Source organism: Hippocampus zosterae, chromosome 14, assembly GCF_025434085.1.
Source record: "Hippocampus zosterae strain Florida chromosome 14, ASM2543408v3, whole genome shotgun sequence".
In the NCBI taxonomy this organism is placed as follows: Eukaryota; Metazoa; Chordata; class Actinopteri; order Syngnathiformes; family Syngnathidae; genus Hippocampus; species Hippocampus zosterae.
Window position 1 is genome coordinate 5,781,602 of NC_067464.1, and position 12,900 is coordinate 5,794,501.

The 12,900-nt window shown below is 45.5% G+C and overlaps 1 protein-coding gene across 2 annotated transcripts in view; it reads left to right on the plus strand.

The window, feature by feature from the left end:
* Nucleotides 1–12,900, plus strand: part of spred1 (sprouty related EVH1 domain containing 1) — a 34,902-nt gene that overhangs the window by 15,545 nt on the left and 6,457 nt on the right. For both annotated transcript variants that reach the window (XM_052085400.1, XM_052085399.1), the window contains 2 exons: nucleotides 6,757–6,925; nucleotides 9,337–9,383. In XM_052085400.1, coding sequence (XP_051941360.1) covers nucleotides 6,757–6,925; nucleotides 9,337–9,383 — 216 coding nt within the window. The remainder of the gene's footprint in view (nucleotides 1–6,756; nucleotides 6,926–9,336; nucleotides 9,384–12,900) is intronic.

Here is a 12,900-nt window from a genome sequence, read left to right on the forward strand (position 1 = left end):
TTAGGTACACCTTCAGACACGTCGACGACCAAGTTATGCACGCAGAAAAACCCCTGCTGACGAGTTAGAAGAGATATTTCGACTGTGGACGTCCATATCTTTAATCAAACAACAAAACAACAACTTTAATCAACTTCAGTCAAACATCTCAAATCACGAGAAAAATTTCGTTACTTTTGTCTGGAAACAGGAGTCCGTAATTTTGCGGTTGACTTCCCTCTCAATGCGCTGGATAACAGGGAAGTCCTGGAAACCGCGGGCGTACCTTCTGAGAATCCGGCAATGCATCGTATCGTCTGAGTATGTCCTTCTTATCCGCAGGTGATAGCCCTCGTCTCTTGAATGAAGTTGAAGCCATTGTGACGTGCGTGTGTCTATCTGTGGAGTGACGCGTGCTACCTGTTACTGTATACGGCTAGAACTACCGCGTTTTCTCGCGATAGTGGTACAGTATCGCGATAGCTACACTTCGTCTCTCTCTCGTCTCTTGAATGAAGTTGAAGCCATTGTGACGTGCGTGTGTCTATGTGTGGAGTGACGCGTGCTACCTGTTACTGTATACGGCTAGAACCACCGCGTTTTCTCGCGATAGTGGTACAGTATCGCGATAGCTACACTTCGAAAACCACTAGTTTACAATGTTCATTGCTTACGGCCTGTTCTATTAAGCGGAGATCTGTTCTACTAAGCGGAGTATCTTTATAGGAAATTGCATTAGGCAAATCGGTTCCAGAGCCTTTTGCTCTATTAAGCGGATTACTCTATTAACCGGTGTTCTATTAAGCGGAGTGCACTGTATTAGTCAGCTGGCCAACATATATTTATACCTGTGTGACAATTTGGAATGTTTCAAATGAGGGGTGTTTCGAGCAAGGATTCTGAGATCAACGGTTACCAAACACATGGATTCTCTGCACTTTTTTTCATTTTTAGAGCTGCTCAATAAAGGATTATTTTAATAATTGATTCATCTATCAATTACCTTTTTGATTGATTAATTAAAAAAAGATATTCTATCCAAATTTCCACCCCCTTTGATATACAACCCCCCCCCCCCCCCCCAGGTCAAATTGACCGTGCAGAAAATGTATCAACATTGTGATTATTATTGTCTCGGTGGGTGATCAGTCAACGAAAGATATTGATCAACATGCCGATCACATACTTTTCCACGAAAATCGGTCGATCGATCGGCGCACCACGCGTCAAAACGTGACTTGTCTACCGGTAGTTAAATGTTTTATGATCAATGAATTCACGTTGCAACGCGTCAACCAGCATCACGAATGAATGTTATTTGACGTACACATTCTCCTTGTTTAGTCATTCGCACTCTTTCGCGCTCACTCAAATATAACAATCCGAAAGGGTACGTCTCTTTGGGATGACGTCACCACCGTCCTCCGTGCCTCCGTCACTCTCAAAGGCGCTCGCCCAGGAAGCGTTGTTCAACTTGCCTCTGCGGCGCAGGTGTCTGAAAATAGGCGCAAACTGCGTGATGCTGTGATGCATGATTACATCATCTGGGAGAAGGGCAGATTACTCAGGAGGAGAGAATGATGGATGAAGGATGTGGGAAACCTACTTAGCTCAAAGGATGAAATATATCGTGGAAACATATGCTCAACCTTGTAATTAGTACCAAACAAATAAAATGCCTGAAAATGTGCTCACTTGTGTTGTGTCCTGAACAGACTGTGACGGATCTTTTCAGAAAAACACGCGACAGTCACTCATTAGTGAGCTTTGGAGCCTGAGATGGTGTTACATTCCGAGACAGACGTGTGACATGTAACACATCAGCATCCAAAATGAGCTTTCCCGTTTAAAAATTAAATAATATATATATTTACAGCCGCTCGTCTTTATGAAGACAACGATGTGCTGCTTATTCCTATGACAGTTCATTGATGTCGCACTCATTGCTCATAATATTTTCTGAGTCCAAAAAAAGTTATTTTTGGCAGTGAGTTGCCTTCTCCCACTCCCACTATATGATGTCATCCATTCTACCTTCAGGTTTTGTTAAATGACACCCTATTCCTCTTCAGCGTATTCTATGCAGAGACTGTGCACAATTTCTGCACCGTGAAGGCCGAAACCTTTACTCGTCTCGTAGTTCATTCGATTACAATTACCGGTATGTCTAATTCTCTATTGCAATGTGTCACGTTTCGTCGCATCAATTTTTTTCTTTTCAATACTGTACTTGTTTTCTACACTGTTTTTGTTTTAATTATTTAATCGGTGAATCCACACAGTCCGGACAAGCTAAAATAGAACATAAAACAACAAATACATATAAAATATATGAGTACTACAATATAGTAATGGCTATCAAATAAAATTAGAGCACTCAAAATGAAAAACTGTTTGTCAGAAAATATTTAAAATTAACAATACCAACTGAACTACACAGTCTGGCCTAAGAGTTGATGATTCTACCGCAGGAGCAAGCAACCCAGCGCTTCCGGGTCGTGCCGAACGATCAGGACACGATTAACCCGTTGGCCTGCTCTTCCAATAGCTCATGCGTGTTGGGACATTGTGATTTCCCAACAATCTTGTAGATGTGATCATATGAAAATTCCAACCCTTGCAGAGATGTGTAGAAATAAAATGGCGTGTTTGTTGATGATCCGTAACCTCTTACACATGCATAATAGCCTTGATTAACTCATTCAGTACCAGCCAATTCTGGACCAAGTCTGAAAAGACGTTTAAAAACGTCTTTGGGAATGAATGAGTTAATAATAACACAACAAATGGTAATTTGAGCATGTATATTTCAGAAGGGTGTATCAAACTACAAGGCCTTAACCTTAACCAGTATCCAAGAAGTAACTCTGACTTTCAGTAAGGTTGCTGACCATTGTTCGACAACGGCCACATCTGTGGCTGTGAATATCACACAGTAAGTAAGCAAGCGTCGGGTATTTCACCTTCACACAACATTGCCGAGTACCATAACACACACCGGCGCCATCCTACGTCTCTGACGCCCAGAACATTTGTAATACGGACGACTTCAAAATCCCCTCCCTCTTTTGTACCTTTCATAAAAACTACAAGACTGCTGGCTTCTACAGGAGCACAATCTATTCTGCCAAGTTTGAATAAAATTATAGTCGCGTTTTGGTTCATAACATCCTGATGTTGCCCGGAATTTCCTTGTCTCCATTTTTACAAGTGGATTTTGTTGTTGTTTTTTGCTTACTATTAACCCGTACAACACAGATTTAAAGTCTCCATCCCGCACAAGGTCACACTCTTTCTTCCCTCCAATCAATGTAATTGCGTCGCTATCTTAATCCTTACGGGTCTAGCCGACGTGACCTTCTTGTCCCAAGAGCTGTGTGCCGGATGTAAAAGTGATGGAGTAGGTTCTTTGGGATAATCCAGACTGTGGTCATGAAAGTGATGTCAGAAGGCTGTGGCAAACATAGTGACGCGGGGGCTCTGGTGGCCTTTTAATGCTTCGACATTGGCGGCTCGTTGGCTGCCCGGCGTCTGAATCGCCTTTGGCTGAGACCATTTTATGCGTTTTGTGTTCAAGGCCTCCAAGTGCGTTACTCCGTATGTGTGCGTGTGTGTGGCACAGGAAAGGGTGTGACGGGAATGCTGTCGTACAGGCCGGCGCATACACATGGCGCAGAGACCCCGGCGACTGTTCTAGGAAGCGGTACGACACCCCGCTCGCTGCCAGCATCGACCCCAGTCACCACAACAAACACCATATGTAGGTCTGTCGGGCCGCCTGGGATAGGCCGCGGCTCCGCCGACTGATTGAGGGCATCGGCTCGACAACAGCGACGAGTCCAAGAAAAACAAGCGCCGCAGACAAACCCGCAGACGACGAACGTTAGTCATGCAAGACAGCGGGGCGTGACATTATCTGTTTTGTTTGAAACCATCAGCGAGTTGACTGCAGAAGTTATTGACGTACCGTAATTATCTTCACCAAGGAAGGTTGCGTTTTTCGTCTTCTGCGGGTCCGTTGCTGTTTGTTTGCCGCTGTGCAACTTCCCGGTGACGGTCTTTGAAAGAGCGAGCCCTTTCGAACAGACAAATTAGGGACACTTCACCTCGTGAGTGCATCCGTTGTCAATAAATATGTGGATTTAAAAAAAAAAAACGTCAGTAACTCAAAAACACAAAATAAGAGCAAAATATGGAATATGGGGTAAAGATTTGTCTAACTGCCGGTGAGTATAGTGTTAATATACAATGAGGAAAAATAACACTTAGGTGTTATTTTTAGATGCGTGCTTATCGCCGTCAGACATTTTCTGGGCGATGCGGCCAGAGGGCTGAGGGGGGTGATTACCCAAGCGATTGATGGAATGATAGCTAGGATAACCATTTCTCAAGATACGTTAGTTACAGATAGTCCTGGTAAAAACATTTGATCACAAATGTTTCAGTTTTGACTGAGTTCTCTCCTGGTCTCAAAATAATGCTGACAATCGCTCTTTAATTTGTTTGTTATGTCTCAACAAAGACGGTCTAATCTTTAGAAAGAAAGGTCTGGAATCGTTCCCATCCCTGATCGTAAGCTTCAATAGCTCGAGAAGAACGCCGCACAAACCCGCGGATGCTATTGGTCGGTATGAGAGGTATCGGGAGGAGAAAATGCTCGATTCCGTCCAAACGAGCTCATCATAGGCGGCGCTAGACAGAATGAGGAAAGGAGGTGCGATGTGACTGTGATGCGCAGTGATGCGGCACAGAGTGTACCCAGTGATGACTCAGCTGGCTCTCCATATAGCCACCAATCTCTCTCTCTCTTCCCCCCGCCCCCTCCTTCCATCACTCTGACTCTCAAAAACACCTAATTGGTTGACGAGGTCTTACGGCACCGGCTCACAGATTTGTGTCAGATCTTGTGTTCAGCTTACTGCCTTGCTCGTCTCAGCGTCCCTCGGATTGCTCACAGCTGTGATGCTGGCGCCTTCCCGGCTCATCAAAATTAGCTTTCCTTTTGGGCGATGTCTCTCGCTCTCTCGCTCGAAGCATACATGGTAGTTGTTTGTTGCGCTTTGACAGCCAAATCCAAGTTTATCATCTGTGAGACTATCGGTGTGACCCAGCTTGTAAATTATGATCGGCAATAATGTGGCCTGTGTGACTAGCTTGTGAATCCGCGAACACAAAACGATGGTGGTACTGTTTTTGTGGTGTTTGCTCTTTGCCTCGGCTGGAAATCTGGAAGATGTAAATGGTCACAGAACACATGAAAGAGAATCCTCAATCACATTGACGGATTATGTCGCGAGACTTAATTGCGAGCGCTTGACAAAATTAAGAGTTCAAAGACCCTCCAAAAGGCTAGTTTGTGGAATACTGTATGACGTTGACTACCGTCCTTCCTCGCAACACGCGATACTTCCTCACGTTTCTGTGCGGGCCTCACCATGTTGCGCTCATCTTACCTGCTGCGGCTCCTTTCAGTCTCGCCCCCGGAGGCACAGACACCCCATCCTCCTCCCCTTTAATCACCTGATCCCGCACCGTCCTCCTCGGGATCCATCCCTCTCTTTTTCCCTCCATCTTAACCCCTTGGCCCATCTTTTCTTTGGAAGGCAGAGAAAAACATTCGGTTTACACCACAATTAATTGTGGCTAACTGCAATTATGAATTCCTAGTTTATTTATGAATTATTATAAAATAATGTATTAAAGTGTCCCTAAGATCAAATGCAGTGTTGAATAACTTCATAAAAATGGTGTGATGTCATAGCTTGTCATCAAGACGGCGTGTGATTCCCCAATGAAACAATGAAAAAAAACGCGACGTAGTGGACTACACAAGTGAACCAACACAAACATTTCTGCCTCAACACTATAAATGTTTTTCAAACCACGTTTGCACATTTACTCTTTTTCGAGTTGTGTGTTTGCGTAACATTTGTTCCATAGCGGAATACTCAATGATACTCAAGGTTTGGGGTCACTTTAAACCAAAAAAGTAGAAGATGAACAATTCTATCAAACAATCAAATAGGAGTAGTTTACTTCACTGCACCTTTCACAAGCGTACCCAAAACCGAAACAAAAGTCTGCTTCATAGTGGGATTGCATTTCATGAAGTTTTTGGGACCCTTTACAATGGAAACATAAAAATGAAAGCATGACGGTAAGTAGCGATCACATCTATAGCGATACCATCAAATTATTTACCGTATCCAAACCATACAGTGGAAAACTAAACCCAATTTGCTTTGCGTTTGTTACCCCCAGGTCGCCGCGTCTGCACATGCACATTCGCACCCCGTTAAGCCACACGTGTGCACGTTTGTCCAAACCTCAAAGACTGTAATGGCCGTCTCTCATTTCACATAATTTTCCCTAGAGGAAGGCCAGGAGGTGGCTCAGTAGCCCTGATTAATAATAGGCTTTGGAAATACGGTGTCTCTCCACCGCACACTTTTGACTGTCTGCCTCCAAAAACCCCACTCAAAGCCCACGTCTTTCCCGCACTGCTGCCTTCCAACTCATCTGGAATTAAAGAGAGAACACCATTCTGAAGATGGTTTACAAATTGGCCTCAAAAATACATAAAATGATTGTTTTGTCTCCCTGTTAATTTAGTTTGATGTCTTGAGCCAGAAAATACTAAAGTTGAGTGGCTTACCTTTGCACCTTTGGGGGACTGAGAAAAAAAAAAGGTGTTCGAGATCTTTCTGTTGCTTTGTCAAGGCCTGTAGGCAAAACCGACCCGAGGCTCTATTGAGTGTCATTTGTTTTATTTTCTAGGTGGTGCTGGAGTGTGTGCTGCACGAGGGCCTGGTGTACAACAAGATCAACCCCATCTTTCATCACTGGAGGATCAATGACAAAAAGTTCGGGCTGACCTTCCAGAGCCCTGCTGACGCTCGCGCTTTCGATCGAGGCATACGCAGGGCCATTGAGGACATCAGCCAAGGTAGGGCACCTGTTCTGGACTGTTTTGTTCATGTTAGCCTGTAATCCATTTGAGATACAGTGATCTGATGGGAGATTAAGGATGTCTCTGAATGCCAAACACGACCCCTCTTGCGTTATCTTGTTAGTGCCATCTGCCCAATACAACCCCCCCCCCCTAAAAAAAAAAACAACCCAAAAACGCAAGGTCAATTTTCATTCGGTCTCCAATCACCAACATGCGAAAGATGATGAAAAATCACTCCAACTTAAGGGTGTAAAATGTACAGTACACCTGCACAGGAAACACTTCAACTCAATGAATGTCAGCTACAGCAGACAACGGCCTCTCTCTCCCCCCCCCCCCCCCCCCCCCCCCAATTTCCTCCTTCTCGTCTGTTGTCCTCCGGTGTCCTGGCATCCTCTGTATTCTGTCACTGTTGTGTAATGCCGCTGTCCTCAGTACATACGCGCGCGCGCACGCACACACAGGTTGCTCTGTATTCCCATCGCATCGCTCCGCTACCGGTCGCTTCGCTTCGTCAATGCGTGCGGGCGAGGGTGGCGGAGGAGGGGGGTTGCGGCGGAGGTGGCCCGTGTTGTGTTGGTAGGCGAGAGAATATGCTGCGCCCCTGTGAATGTACGTGCGCGAGCGCGTGTGTAGCGGTCCTGCAGTCCTCTGTTACCATGGCAACGCCGGGCACATGGCTAAGGCGGCTCCGAGAGCCGAGTCGTGCTGCGTTCGCTGTCTCTCGCTCTCTTGCCTCCTCCCCGGCATTGAAGAACTGCACACAGATCTTCTGCGTGTGATTGAGGACTGATGTCCTGTTGTGTTGTCATCTTTTGCGACCGACTGACACCCCCCCACCCCCCACACACACAATAGGAAAAGTAATAATGACTCCCCGTCACCACAGAGGAATTGTTTTAAATTCCCATTTTGTGCATGACCCCGGCTTGCAACCATTTCGATCTTTGTTTCTCACGTCAAAAGAACACTAGCTTTGCTTTTATCAGACACAGTGGGGCTGTGTGTTCACTCGCCGAAGCCAGCGAGATCACGTTGTCAGTTATATAAGGTGTATGTGCCAATAATATCAACTAGCTTTGAAGACTGTGACTGCTAAAGCCGCCATTTTCCACGCACCAACGCGAAACGGAGGCGACCAAAGTATGAGGTTGTATCAGAGCCGTAAAAGAGTTAGGATACTCCCCGCGGGTCACGGAGATTCGTTTTGTCAAATTTTAACACCCGACACTCATTTCTTCCGTTTTGTTATTTTGAAAGCAACAATCGCTGTCTGGCTCTCTGAATTAAAAAAAACAAAACGAAACAACAAAGGTGGTTAAATGCCGGGTCTTCGGTTATGGCTGTGATGCCCCAATTTTGTGGGATTGTTGCACAAAACGGGCTTTGTCTTGATAAAATATGATGTGCTCATTGCCAGATTTTTGTTGGACCATATTCCTGGTTGCGCATAATACTGCAGGGAAGATAAACAACAGTGAGGCTTGGTGAGTCATAAGGCTCGAGACTGATATATATTCCGGTCCCGCTCTGTTGGGATTAAATCGTGTAATTCATGTGTTTCTCATTGAGAACTTTGCAGGGCAAAATATGTCATTCTCAGTGCAGCTTGTCCGCCATGTTTGTGGTGTTTGGTGTGGCAGTCCTAGTGTTTTGCTTTGGGGGTTTGCGGATGATGGAACCCCTTTCCCCCACAGCAACCCGCGCATTTTTTTTCCCTGCTAAAACTTCTAGTGACAACAACTTGAATGTAGGTCACATGAAATGAGAAAATGCATTGATTTGTACAAGAAAGGGAAAAAGTGGATGGCAAGTTGATTTTTCACTCTGACTAATGGGCTGAAAGAATTTGTTTTACATCAACAATCGAAAATAAATGCATTGCAAGTGGTGGTGTCAATGTAACACTTTCACTATATGAAACAAAAATCTATTTTTTTTTTTGTCAAAAGTTCAACAACTACTGTGTAGCGCACATAATCCACAACGAAAAAGTCAAAATGCGGTCACCCTGAGACCTGAAACGCAAGATGGCAGTCTGCCGCGTCTTTAGACAGGTGTTTTCTTCTTTTCTTCTGAAAATGGCACACGGCGTTTTAGCAGAGGTCAGGTTACATTCTTCGTGGCATGCATATTTCATGAACTTCCGTGTGCCCCACTGACACAAAGCAGCTTTCATTTCCCCATTTTGGCTGCGGTCGGATAGAAGAGTCTCGTCTCATTCTGGCTTGAGGAGAATGGATGTTTGCTTCATCTTGTGAAATAACTCGCGCTTTGAACAGTCAAACTGCATTGTCAAGTCGCGAAATGTATCTCAACTCTGCATACAATCCCCAAATTGATTTTCACAAGTGTGTTTAATTTTTTTAGATTCATTTCAATAATCGTGTTTTTTCCTTTTCTAGGCTGTCGATCATTCGGTGAAGGGGATGCTCAAGAGGACGGACTACCAGTGAGTGTCGTTCTTGGAACAATTTGCGTACATTTCTTTGTAATGTGGCAACACAATTACAATTATTTGCATTATTCCTTCATCGCTTTGATCATGACGAGCACTGCTGAGGTGCACATGCAGGCACAATGAAAGGATGCAGTTCTTCCCATATCGCTCATGTTCAAGAGCAGCTCGAAAAATTTGATATGCAGAGAGTGATATGCCCGTTTTGGACTTTTGAGAATTTCCCCCTCTTATGAAGTAATGACAATCGAACAAACTGTACAAGATTGGAATGGAAGCTGTTTTCAAACATTCCTTTCAGGTGAAATACTGTTAATATTAACATGTAAACTTTAATAAAGTGATGTAATGTGAAGGTGTTTTGCCACACTTTTGGGGGTGTGGGGACCCCGACAGTCAGACCAGTGTAAAAAGAGATGACCTAACTTGACAAGGTGATGGTGCGTACGATGTCACTTTCAAGTGATTCCGCTTACTTCATATAACTTCTGTTTTATGTTTTTCCGAACACCCGAGTGCAGCCTTGGCCTTTTTTTAAAGGCAAAAGCCATACAGAACGCCGCGCTTGCATGCTATGATGACATCTCACACAATGTCATGCATGAGTATTGTGTGACTTGGCCCACTTGTACATATTGAGGAGTGTTATGATTCATAAATTCGACTGTTGAGCGCAAGGCATGCCACCTCGTATGGTTTGATATCCCGCTGCACCTCTCATAACTCATTAGAGCTCAGCTTCATGTTCATCACGACGGTTCAACACTCAACCCACATTCCTCAGTATCTTAAAAAAGGGGGTGGGGGGGGGGGTGACGCGTTCCCGTTCCTGTGGCAAAGTTCCTCTTTAAGGGATCAGGCTGAACACACAGGAAATCCAATGGTACTGTTGTTGCTAGGCAGCAAGGGGAGAAGGGATGGGGGAGGGGGGGGGCGGGTGTTCACAAGGTTCAGCGCGTGAGCCACCGAGGGAGTCACCATGGTGATTTGGCATCCGAATGTTGCGGTCGCAGACCTGGGCTGCAGGGAAATAGAAGTGAGCCGGTCGCAAGTTGTGCAAGTGGAGACCGAGCGAGTAGCAGCACAGCGTCGGGGCCTCATGACGTCATTGGACAGTTTGGACTTAAGTGCAGTGCAGGATTGACGTGTGAGCCTTGTGGAAACCGCAAGGGTACCCCCACAACTGTATGACCCCACGTTTGTGTTCAAGACGATGATCTCAACCCGCTTCCTGTCCACGCATATGCTAAAATGCCACAGAAATGACTTGTTTTTACCCATGAAGACATGAAGAACAACTCAGCTATGCGTGACACGGCACATCCAAATCATTCACATCCCCCCCCGGCCCTACCCCGCCAACTTCTGCCTTTAATTTAGAACGAACAGGAAGTTGTAATTTATTGCTTAAGTTCACTGAAGTTATGCTAGCTGCTTGCTTTTTATAGCCATGTCTGATTATGCCATGGCTGAATACGGCTCCATTACACACCTTTGAGCCAAGGCGAGGGGGCACTTTCATATTTAAGTTCGGGGCACAAAGACTTCTTGTTGGACCACAATAGAGAGCTGACAGCAGTATTAAATAGGGCTTTTACGATATTAATATTTTAACAATCGATCATTTTATTGAGTAATCTAATCGTAACAGTAACGGGTAACGTTTTTTTTTTAACCAAGAATTATTTGGCTTCATAGTTGACTTCAATCCCACGCACTGATTCACTCGCTAAGAGCCATTTAGAGTCATCAGTTGTCTCGGATAGCCGACGACATTTTGCGTAGGATCAATGGCCCACTCATTCAAATCATATCTAAAAAGCACAATGACACAAAAGTCCCTTCATTCTCCACAATGACGTTGCTTTTTACTTCCTGCTTTTTGCGACGGATGTGTGTGCGAGATTGGTATGTTTTTATTTCATGAAACCACGTCTGGGTGCTGTGAGAAATCCATTTTTTTCCTCAGCCTAGCTTGCTATAGCGTAACAATAATCGTGTTGATTGACTGACTACAAGAATCGAATGTTCTTTATAAAAAAAAAACAGAATACTTTAGGGTGGCCACACCCCTGGGCACTGTGTAGCTCCGCCCTCTGAGGATCGACACAGAGACGACAGTCTTGGCGATGGCTTTCCGACGATGCGTTTGCTCAGTTTATTACGGTATCAATTGAGTCGAGCCACCCGGTCCAACAACGGTTGTTCAGAACGCTAGGGTCAACTTCAAAATAAAAGTGCACAAAGTTGAACCGCACATGGATATCAACGCCTCACCAAGCTTTTTTTTTTTTAAGTCTGCCTTCGAAAATCGCTGTGGCGGCTGACTTGACTTTGAATCAAGGTTGCGTAGCCCGACCGCAGTCAAGATGACGGCCTGAGCGGGATTATTCCGGTGCGTAAAAGCACGATGACAGACTTGAACTGGAGTGCATTATTCAATTTGCGATGAGCACCGCTTCTGCGCACCCCTGTTGACACAAAATGTGTTTGGAAGGACAGTTCTGACAGCCACGTGAAAAAAAAACATGTTTTCACAGGCCGTTCAGCTCCTTTGAACAGGATGGGCAGGATAACGTGGCGCATTTTAGGTCACAAAGAGGACTTTTATCATGAATTAAATCAGTTTACTGTTTTAACTCATCGTTTGCCAATTAGATGAATCGGGCTGACCTCAGGCCTTTCTGTTCCGAAGCCATGTGACGGCGGAAGTGCACGGGATGTTCCTGGTGCTCGCGCAAGGCCAGGTTGCTTCATTTAAGCCCCCCCCCCCTCCCCCCGGCCACATCTCTGGGGTCAGATCAGCTCCAGATTGGCCCCCACGCATGCCTTTGAATGGCGGGGCTTAGGCGAGCGCTTCAAAAAGGAAGCCAGAGTCTGTTTCTCATTTTGATCCCCCCCCCCCCCCCTCCATCCTTTGCTCCTTTCTGTCTTCCTCTCACATACACATACAGCTGTCATCTGGCTTTTTAAGTTCTCTGCTGCATTTCTCCAGCTGGAGCTGGTTTATGACATTCTCTCGGCAGACTCTCTGGCCTCACTCGCTCACTCGCTCGCTTTCTGTGTTTTTACGTGCACACACACACACACACACACACGAATCCAACGCAAAGTCATTTCTTCCTGCTTTTTATTCCTCTTCACTTCTTCCACTGTCGTCTCTTCCTCATGTAAACACTTGGTATGTTCGCAGGCATCCCGAGCGCGCAGACACACACTTTCTACATACTTTGTGCAGCTCGACGGGGAAAACTGGGGGGTGACATTTGGGGTGGGGGGGGTGAAAAGAAGTCAAAAGGAAGCATCTCTTAGCAACCACTGGACAGTAATTACTGTTGCAGCAGCTGGGAGCAAACCAGATTTCCGCTGTGCATTAAAGCACTGGCGTGGGCTCCTTTACACACGGCACTGACTAACCAGAGCCAGCAGCCTCCCCCACATGCCACTGAGGGGGAAGAGAGAGTACTAACCCAGCCTTGATGAGGTTGGGGTTGGTGGGGTTGCCGGAGGG